At 37.2% G+C, this 11,521-nt stretch overlaps 1 protein-coding gene across 1 annotated transcript in view; it reads left to right on the forward strand.

The window, feature by feature from the left end:
* Window positions 1–628: 628 nt before the first annotated feature.
* cnot3b (CCR4-NOT transcription complex, subunit 3b) overlaps window positions 629–11,521 on the forward strand; it is a 27,513-nt gene continuing 16,620 nt past the window's right edge. Inside the window, 4 exon segments of the mRNA XM_046844129.1 lie at window positions 629–851; window positions 8,902–8,962; window positions 10,344–10,411; window positions 10,572–10,646. Of these exon segments, the coding sequence (XP_046700085.1) occupies window positions 8,938–8,962; window positions 10,344–10,411; window positions 10,572–10,646 (168 nt within the window). The 5' untranslated portion in view covers window positions 629–851; window positions 8,902–8,937.

Genomic DNA, 11,521 nt, shown 5'->3' on the forward strand with positions numbered 1-11,521 from the left:
CCTCTGGTTTGAGACATTCATTATTTTATCAGGTGACTCCCATAGATGCTACACAATGCAATACATTAGTTTTTTTTGTGTAAAATTGTTAATGAAAAATCTTCACGTGTCGATGGAAGGGTTTTTAAACGACAAGATTGACCGTAATGCTTGTCTGTACATAGTATGCTTTATTATCAATGTGTCTGTTGAGGTTGGTGGTTAAAAACGCTGTATTTTCGGATTAAGCCACGTTAAGTGTTTTTTTCTTCACGTTCACACGTTTTAGAATGTCCTAGACGTTTCTAGCAATCAAGGACACGCGGAGTGATACCCGGTGAAATGTCAAGTGGAACTAACTTTTGTATAAACCTACACATATAATAGTTTTAAGATGTTTAGGAAACATCAAGATTGTTTGTGACACGACTGCTGAAATTTTAAATAAATATTATAATAATAGTAGAATGTATTGTGTATTTTTATACACGAAATGACGGTAGGTGCTATATTAATTAGCCATTTCCACAGTAGCCGGTACACCTTTAACCCCGCTGAGCACACCGACCAGGCTTCCGTCGCGCGAATCGCACGTCTTTTCGCTGCTTGATAGACGTGCCCTGCTGTCCAATCAGAGTTGAACACCGAACAGCGCTATCCAATAGGAACGAAGGAGGCGGGGAGAAAGCTCAGCAACGCCTGAACGGAGGAGGTGGTTCCTGGTGGCCATCTTTGATGCGCGGGGTGATTGTTTGGCGAATAGAAGTAATAGGAAATAAAAAATAAAGACCGGAAAAAAGTTGGGAAATTAGTAACGGAAGACAAGCTGAAAGAAAATAAAAGAAAGGAGGAAAAACTAAAGGAGAAAGCAGGTAAAAAAAAACCTCTTTATGAGAAGCATTATTCAATTTACATGCTTGTTTTTTTTTTCTCCTTTTCCTTTCCAATTTGTATACCGGCCAAAAAACAAAACAAAAATACACACAAAAATCCCCAGGAGAACCTGGAGCTCATAAATGGTTTCATAAATCGACAATTGAGCTCACTTTCTTAATTAACGAGGTTTAAGGAAAGGGGAACAATATTTACACCCGCCTAAGTTGTAAGTCGGATGTCTTCCGCCTGCACATCCGAGAAAAGAAATCTGGAGAAGCACATGCAAGTAAAAACTCTAAACAGTCCTCCAGACTGGGTTTTATATACATGATCATGTCGTGTAGCTGTTCGGTAGGTCGTGTGTTTTGAGCTGAAATCGACTTGTCTGTGCAAACTTGCTTGTGTCGTGGTGCTTTTGTGTTTAATTGTTGCCTTGGGGTTGCGATTGAGGTGCACACAAAGTTGCAGGATGTCCATGTGTTACAGTGCAGCAGAGTCCCAGTGATACACATCAGATCAATTCCACAATATTAAGACTAGTCTGAATTAAAAGATCACAAAGAGAAAGAGGGTTTATATATAAATATTAGTGTGTATATGTATATCATATTACTATGATACACTGTTTTAATTACACTTTGCAGGATGTCCATGTGTTACCATGTACTGTAGATGAATAGATAGATAAATAGGTTGATTAATAGGTGGATAGATAGAGTACTTAATTAATCCTAAAGTGAATTTATAAATGTGTAATGTTCACAGACATACAAGAAGGTACGATAGATAGATAGATAGATAGATAGATAGATAGATAGATAGAAACCCCCTTTCTTTTTGTGATCTTTTAATTCAGACCAGTCTTAATATTGTGGAATTGAACAATATTAAGACTGCTGTAACATTACAATTTTCTTTGGGATAATAAAGTTATTCTATCTCTCTCTCTCTCTGTCTCTCTCTCTCTATCTATCTCTCTATCTATCATACACAGCGCAGACCTTCTTGTATGTCTGTGAACATTATCTGTAACATTATACATTTATAAATTTACTTTTGGATTAATTATCTATCTATCTATCTATCTATCTATCTATCTATCTATCTATCTATCTATCTATCTATATATCTATTTATCTAAAATGTTGTATATGTTTATCATATAACTATGATACACTGTTTAAATTACACTTTGCAGGATGTGTTTTAATGCAGCAGAGTGCACCATGTACTGTAGATGGATAGATGAATGGAATGGATGGATAAATAAATAGGTTGAGTGATTAATAGTTGGATAGATAGAGTACTTAATTTTTCCTAAAGTGAATTTATAAATATATAATGTTACAGATAATGTCCACAGACATACAAGAAAGTATGCACTGACCTGTGTACGATAGATAGATAGATAGATAGATAGATAGATAGATAGATAGATAGATAACTTTATTAATCCCAAAGAAAATTGTAATGTTACAGCAGTCAGTTCGATATGATATACATATACAAAATTTTAGATCTATCTATCTATCTATCTATCTATCTATCTATCTATCTATCTATCTATCTATCTATCTATCTATCTATCTAAATACAGATAATGTTCACAGACATACAAGAAAGTATACACTGCCCTGTGTATGATAGATAGATAGATAGATATATTTATTAAACCAAAGGAACATTTCAATGTCACAGACATACAAAAAAGCACAAGATAAAGAATATTAAGATTAGAAGAATAAAAGAATAGAATGGGTGGAATTAAGTAAATAAAAACTAGGTCAAGATTAAAGGATCACAAAGAGAAAAGGGGTAAAAATATATATTGTCTACCTCCATGTGCAGGAGGTCCATGTCCACAATGTGGCAGAGTCTTATTGCAAGACTCAGATGCACACTGCACTGTGCCCGATTGATAGATATATATAAAGATTAATAGATCAAATGATTGATCAAGTACTTTATCAATCCCAAAGCTTAAATATGTTGCATCACTCAGTCCAAGTATAAAACAGAGTACAAGCAACAGGGTGTAGAAGATTGAAAGATCGCAATATAGATGATATTTTATATTTTATATATTCATAAACTGATACTATGCATACATACTGCACTGTGTAGATAGATAGATAGTTAGATAGAGAGATAGAGTACTACAGTGGTACCTCGGGTTGTGAATTCAATTCGTTCCGGAACACCATTTACACCCTGAAAAATCCGTATACCGATACGAATTTCCTCATAAGGAATGAAAAGTGGGATAATGCGTTTTCAGAACGACCCCAAATATTCATATAAAAATTTAAATACATCCAATATGAACTAATATTATTTAGCATTTAATAATGGCGCATCAACATCTAAAAGAGGAAAGCAGAAGCTTTACTTGGTCCATTACCTTTGAGAAGAGCGAATGCTGGCGTGATAGCGATGATTTTTTCAGGAGAAGGATGAGGAGAATTATTGTTTGGAAGGAGAATCTCCACAGCGATATAAAGGTGTCTACTCTACTGTTCAGTAATGACCACTGTAGTGTTAACGAAACAAAGTTTAACTAAACCTATTCGTTTAACTAAGTTTAACTAAACCTATATTGGTGGACGTTCGTATCCCGAGGTTCCACTGTATATTAATCCTAAAGGAAATTATATTTTTAACAGCCGTCTGACAGACAGACTGAATGATAGAGTACTTTATTATTCCCAAACGGAAATGATTCTGTTATTAGGGCTGGGTTAAAGATCACACTGAGAAAGAGGCTCAAATTATTATCATGCATCAACACTGCTAAATGAATACTATACTGTTTCTGTGTACATGATGATTAGAAATACCGGTGTGCGAACTCAAGTAACTGTACATAAGGTACACAAGCATGTTGTGATATTATTCACATCTCGTACAAAGAGAGACTTCAAGCCCGATCGTATCAGTGCCGTCAACCTTAAAGATAGCAGATGAAGGTGCATTGCTGGGATCTTAACAGATTAACATTCTGGTTGATAAAAACTAAACAGAACGTATTCGTCCTTTTTTATAACGGAAGGAGATCCGTTTATTTTTCTCACAGAGGAGCCGGAGTATTTCTCCTGCTGTAGCCACGTGTCCGAACTGCACGTGCACAAACCCGGAATGGTCTGGGGGGAAAAACTATTTTGTGCCCTTTCATGATGCCGTGTCCTCACCAGCTTCCATATAATCACAGATTACAGTTACGTGTGTGTGTGTGTGTGGGACATTTGTGTTCTATTAAGGTCTGGATTGTTGCTGTTGTGGTGAGAATTTAGTGCTGGGGTGCACAAACTTTTGTATCTACGACGCGATTCCGAGTAACTGGGTATATGGTGTACAGAATACACTTTTTTCCTCTCTCTCTCCTTTTTATTTTGGGAGCAAAAATTTGATTAAAAACCTGAAACCAGAGCGAATTGCAATTTTGAATACTCGATTAGTCAGTATCATTCAGTTAATGCATTTGCAGGTTTTAGCTGTGTTCACACTACACTTTGCATCCAATTGGTTCATATTCAATTCATATGAATAAAGTTTTAAGCAGCTTGAGGGTTGAACTCAGGAATTTGCATCACTGTGAAATACAGGATTTCAGTAGAAATGAGGAAAATCCGAATGGAAAAGTTCTTATTCGCTTCATCAGCATGTTAAATTGTTTTTTTTCTGATACGAGCTGGAGGGATTTGAGATTTGTCGATCGACTGCCGATCACACTGGCTGTACACCCTTCTACAGCACGTCTCCGTTTACCAGTTCCTTCACAGGTGCTTAAGTACGTGGTGGAACTGGCAGCTGTGTGGACCATCCAATAAATCGCACACTCTGTCATGGACGAGTATTTCAGATCAACTCCCCACCTATGGCTCATACCGCGTCTGATTCCTTTTATTCGTTTAGCAAGCCGCACGCTATCGACTCAGCAGTGCTGCAAAATGATTGGCCATCCACACTCGGGTGGACTGGTTTGTCTTGTCAACAAACTTTGGCACACAAATGCTATGAGCTTTTCAGAGCAACATCATCCCAGGATTGGCCTGAGGGCCATTTTAAGGGCTTTGGTCTCCGAGACTTCCCATGCTGTATCTTCCTGCTTGTTTCAATAAGCTTGTGCTTCATGAATCAGTACATAGATCTTAGTTCTCAAAAAAGGAGACTATAGTTTTCTCTTAACATGTTTGTTTTCCCTCGTTTATCAACCTATTAGTGATCTGTAAATGTTCGCATCAGACAAACCGAAATAAAACTGGCCCCATGAGGTGCGAAGTGGCTTTCTGACACCGCTCACTTGCTTGTAGCGACGCCCACAAAACACCATAAAAGGTCAATGGCAAAGACAGGGGGAAGCCCGAAATGACCAATCAAAGTAAAGGTAGAAAGAAAGAGAGAGGACATTTTAAATATGTCAGGGGTGAAACAGTACACAAGAAAGTCACAGTTTGGTTGCAATTTCTGTACGGTCAGGGGGAAGAAACGCAAAAAACACTAAATTGCTCGTAGTTTAAAAAAAACCCAGTAGATTATAATTTAATATTTGTAACAGTTTATATATTTTTTTATCAATTTTAGCCTGCTTGGTTCAACACTAAGATAATATAAAATATTTTTGAATGAATGCAAAACACCTTTTTATATCGATTTTGATTTATTTATCGATTAAAATGATTAAATAAATGAAACAATTAAATAGTTTACATTTGTTAGACCTCATTTGAGTAGTGCAGAAGTGTTTACATAAGTGCCTGTGTGTTTTACATTAAATATAAAATTATCTGAAGATACGATGATCTTAACCGTTCTACTTAGTATGCGTTAACAAATGTCTTCATTCCTTCCATCCTTCATTAATTCACTCCCTCGATATCGTAATTGTAATTGTCCGGATGTTCTGCTTTTTAAGAGAAATCCATGATGTAAATGCTAAAGAATCCATATGGCGAGACGGAAGCAGCGCACACGCAAAAAAAATATTTAATTATTATTTAAAAAAAATTTTTATATTTTGATTTAAATTTGAAACTCATTTGAACTACGTTCCGAAAAAACTAAAAAGTATGTATGTGTATAATTCTGTATATATACAGTCAACCCCTGATAATTTTCGGTCTGGACTCGCGATTTGTTGAATTAGCGAGTTCTCATTTGGAACATAACTAACAGCAGGTTGCGGATTATCGTAAAATTCGCGGGAATCGCAGCGAGGCGGAACGTTCAGGAATGTTAGAAATAACATGTTTAACTAATGTGTACACAAACACTGTACACAATTATGTTTATAAAGTGACATAATGTCTAGATGAATACACTAAGTTCACGGATTTTTGAAACTCGGTAGAACGTAACCCCAGCGAGTCCCAGGGGGACCATTACTGTGAAATTGATGCTAATTATAAATAATAATAATAAATACAAGCAATTCAAACTCTTTAAATGTTAATGTCGTGTGTATCAATGAATGAATCCCATCATAACCACTTGGAAGAATTAGGCCAGTGGCTGAACAAGTTAAGTATGTCGTTGGGGCACTTTCACGCCTACGCATCATTTTGCTGAGTCGCAAATTCATTGTTTTGTTTAGTTCGCTGTTTTGTTTTACACTTTTAAAAATGTGTTAAACACTTCGTTCCGCAAGCCAAAAAGCATTAAACGAAAGCACTGACTAGCTTCTTTATTATAGTTCAGCAGTGATTTAAATAAACCCCAGTTAATTTTCTTCCCCGAACACATCATATTCGAGTCGCCCTTGTACCTTTCTGCTCAGTTTAGCAGAATCTGCTGCCTGCCACACATAATATACTGCATATCCTGAAGATGGGTTGAGTCAAGGCCAAACTGCTTTATCATTTCAATTGAGCCGTGCTAGAATTCACTTGGATGCTGGATTCACCAGATGTCTTCTCATCTTTCTAAATGAAGAACACGAGGGAGAAAAACCCTTGAGCGTTCGAGTTAAATGGACTTTGTGATTCGAATGCAGCATTTATATACACCCATCAGCTGAGGCAAGATTTAACTGGCAGGTTTTTACTCAATAGATAAGTTGGCATGGGCAGGTGCAGTCAGCGAGTTCATTCCAAAGGTGTTCAGTAGGGTTGAGGTCCGAGCTCTATGATGGGAGATCTTCCACTTCAACCCATGTGAAGCGGATCTTCATAGAGCTGTCTTTTTTTTCCCCACAGGGGCATCGTCACGTTTGGAACAGGTTCGGGTCTCCTAGTTCAATTGAAGGGAAAATGTATTGCTTTGACGTTCAGAGACCGCCAATACAGTTGCGTGCCTCCAGCTTTGTGGTAACGGCTTGGGGAAGAACCACAGCCCGCTGGAAAAGTCCGGATTCCACAGTCCATATAGCGTACCTACAAGCATTATTGCTAGACTGACAGCATGGAACTAGGAGAACCAAACCTGTTCCAGCACAACAAATCTCCACAAGCACACTCCAAAATCCAGTGGAACATCTTCCCAGACGAGCGGAGGTGGAAAACGAGAGATGCACATCTTAATGACGCGTTCAGTTGTAATAACCATTTAGGATTTACATACGCTTTAGCGCTTTAGTCACTTTATTTCCGTGGGCTCAAGCTTGTCTAATTTGGGGAGTTTCCTCATTATTTCATCACAAGTGAAATCAGTTGATGGAGGTCCAAATGTGGAGTTTGGATTTGGTGGTAGTTCATTGGAGGCCTCACCATACGGCCCAAAAGAGGCGCAATGCAAGTGAACGAGGGCATCAATGCGCCGAAACTTAAGCAGTGGCCACAACAGAATAACCAAGCAAATAATTGCGTCATTTTTTTAAGCCGAATATAAACGATTTATTTGTAAATCCATTGTACTTTCGCATAAAATTTGGTATTCATGGAAATTTTGAAGAGATTTCTCCTGCATCCTACTCTTTAATACAAACCCACGAAGAATCCACGCCAACCCGAGACCAATAAGGACATCATTTAGTGGTTAGAGGGTGGGTCTGTTCGTCTGCATAAATCCGTAAACAAAAGATTCAGTGCTTAACTTATACTTTATTTATTTATTTATTTATTTATTTATTTATTTGATCGTCATAGAAGCGAGTTAATACGATCCACGTGTGTTGACCTCGAACTTTTTACGAAAGAATCACTAAATGCATGAGTTATCAGGAAAACAATGCGGGTGCAAAGAAAATCAATGCTTTTGTAAAATAAGGCAGACATTGTTACTCTGTTTAGCTCAGACTAAAACTTGCACATGACTTGTTGATTGTTTATTTAATTAACTTGTTTTTTATTTTGTGTTTTTGGTCAATTCCCCTATCCCCTGTTTTGTTAATGAAAACGTTGGCAAGGGCTTTATATATATATATATATATATATATATATATATATATATACATACATACATACTTACACAGATCACAAATGTTGAAATTTTTGTCTCTTTCTTTGTCCTGAATCCCCTGGAAGCCCGTTTTCGCCACATTTAAAAAAAAAAAACAATTGCGACTTTTTCTCGCAATTCCGACTTTATTCCTCGTAATTCTCCTCCAGAGCTGATTGTTGGACCGAGTTCTCTCAGGAATCGGAGACTTGGTTTTATACCTCGCGATTCTATCGATTGTGGCCGATTGGCCAAATAAATAAATAAATGAATAAAACAACTCTGAATTCGACAAACTTTTTATGTTGTGGCGGAAACACATGTCCATAAGAATCTTCTCCTCGCCGTGTTCTCCCCTTCCTAAATTTTTCATTCTGCAGCCTCTCCTGCGTTTCCCCGTCCAGAGCGCTCTTGAATGTAGCGGGTGGTGCGACAGTAATAAAGGTCCGTCAGAAACGCAGTGCTCCGTGTGTGGTTAAATGGACTAAACGAAGCATCAAGGCAAATTAATTTGCACTGATGACTTTTCGTAATCGAGTTCCTTTGAGTTGAATTGTTACAGCTTTAGTTTAAATGTTTATTTAATTTTAAATATATTTATATTTGCTATATTTTCTTTGAAGCAGATTCTACTGAATTGACTAATGTTGCATTTTTATTATTTTTTTTCCACAGCAAAAGAAGGCATGAAGAAAACATCTTAGTCAAGTCATGGCTGATAAAAGAAAACTACAAGGTTAGAGAGACGGGCATCATCGCATTCCTTCATCACAAACGCTGGAAATTGTGTAATTCGTCTAACGTGTCTGAGAAACCAGGACAGAATAATCATTTAATAATACTTACTCATTTTAATGCTGTTTAGCAAAAACAATTAGGCCTGGAGTTGACAAAGTTTTATCTGTTAACTAAAAGATCCAGGAAATTTTAATGGAAATAGTTTAAGATGAAGAACAAACACAGAGACAATTAAATCACGCATGTAAGAGGAGCTTATTGCTGAACTTGTACACCTGCTGTGATAAATGTAAAAGATCACTGATCTCAGTCTGCATTCTAATACAGTATTATATCAGCAAATAAATCCCCTCATTCCAACCATTAACACTCTCTCTCTCTCTCTCTCTCTCTCCCCCCTGTTCATCTCTCTATCTGTTTACTAGTCTCTCTCTCTCTCTATCTGTTTACTAGTCTCTCTCTTTCTATCTGTTTACTAGTATATCTCTCTCTCTCTCTCTCTCTCTCTCTCTCTCTCTCTCTCTCTCTCTCTCTCTCTGTTTACTAGTCTCTCTCTCTCTCTTTGTTAATCTCTATCTGTTTACTAGTATCTCTCTCTCTCTCTCTCTCTCTCTCTCCCCTGTTCATCTCTCTATTTGTTTACTAGTAACTCTCTCTCTCTCTCTCTCTCTCCCTGTATATCTCTCTCTGTTTACTAGTATCTCTCTCTTGTGCTCTCTCTTGCTCTCTCTCGCTCTCTCCCCTGTTCATCTCTCTATCTGTTTACTAGTATCTCTCTCTCTCTCTCCCCTGTTCATCTCTCTATCTGTTTACTAGTATCTCTCTCTCTCTCTTCTCTCTCTCTCTCTCTCTCTCTCTCTCTCTCTCTCTCTCTCTCTCCCCATTCATCTCTATCTGTTTACTAGTATCTCTCTCTCTCTCTCTCTCTCTCTCTCTCTCTCTCTCACACATTATCCACCTCTCAATCAGACTTTTAGTACAACATACACAGTCCCCATCCATCTATCAGTCTACCAGTAGCTCACACTGTCTATCCATCCATCAGTCATACACACTGTCCATCCATCTCTCTATCAACTGGTAGCACACACACACACACACACACACACACACCATTCATTTTTGTATCCTGCACAGATGTGCACAGCAGTGAGAATTAATTTCTCTCTGCAAAAACTTTTGGCATTTCTTGCATGAAAGCCCTCTTCAGGTCAGGCTACGTATTGCATAAACCAAAAAGAAAAAAACAAACATATTCTGGTGATATTTACGATCAGCCCACAGTCAGTCATTCTAAAGGTTTCACAAAGGTTTCCTTTTCTTGCAACTTTGATTTCATGTCCTGTTTCTGAAATGAGTCCCTTTATTTTTCTTCCCAGGAGAAATTGATCGATGTCTGAAAAAAGTCGCAGAAGGAGTCGAACAGTTTGAAGACATTTGGCAAAAGGTGAGAGTTTGCTTCAAAAACAGACTGTTAATAGCAATTATTTTACTTTAAACCAGGAAGAGAAATGTATATATATATTTGTACTATATATACAATTTGTTGTGCCTTTGAATAAATATAGTTTTAAATATTGTTTGCACACTTGCTTTTCTCTTTCCAGCTACACAATGCAGCCAATGCCAACCAGAAGGAGAAGTATGAGGCTGACCTCAAGAAAGAGATAAAAAAATTGCAGGTGAGACATTTTTACACACGTTTAGACGCACATTATTTTTATTTATTTATTTTGTTCAACCTTTTACTAGATGGTTCTTAAATAAATAAATAGATTAAATGTAAATAAAATAATAATAATAATAGTCGGTTCATAAAATAAATGCAACAAAGCGTTATAATTCTCACAGTGACGGCCACAAATATTATTTTTATATAATCTCAAATAATGAACATGATTTCAAAGTGCAATTTGAGTACAAGCCGTATTTTTTTTGCTTTTTAAAAACTTTTCTTTTTTAAAGTCATAATCCCTTTTTGTGTTTTTCCGTCTAACGATTGTTTGCTTCATTAACAATTGCAGCTCTATGGACGTCATATTTACTGAGAATAAACAGCAACAGATTTCCACATTCAAATGCCTCAAATGAGCTCTAATATCGCGCTTTAATCCCTACATCGAAATTGGATGCGAATTCACTCAAATGCGATTATATTCATGAATCTTGCCGTGGTTTAAATATTGATAGATCTTACTGTATAATGAATGAAACACCGAAGCCCAATTATTTCATACATAAATTGTCAAACAATGTATTAGTATCAATTAGTTGATTTAAACGGGATGCGGATCTCTTTTTGATATACGACAAAACGGTGGGTTGTAAATCAGAACTCCCGCATTAGTGTCTGGTGTGAGCAGCATTTGCCCGTAACAGCATGACACAACTCCTTCCCACAGAGCCGATTAGAGCGTGGCCTGTCTAGTGTTGTCCCACTCTTTCGCTCGAGCTGTGAATAGTTGTTATGGGAGAAATGTGCCTAAGCTCTCAGGATTTCCTCATGTAACTGCACATCGCAGCAGTCAGTAGCTCAATAACGCGCTTGTAGCCGAAC

The sequence above is a fragment of the Silurus meridionalis genome, chromosome 29 (genome assembly GCF_014805685.1).
Source record: "Silurus meridionalis isolate SWU-2019-XX chromosome 29, ASM1480568v1, whole genome shotgun sequence".
Lineage (NCBI taxonomy): Eukaryota > Metazoa > Chordata > Actinopteri > Siluriformes > Siluridae > Silurus > Silurus meridionalis.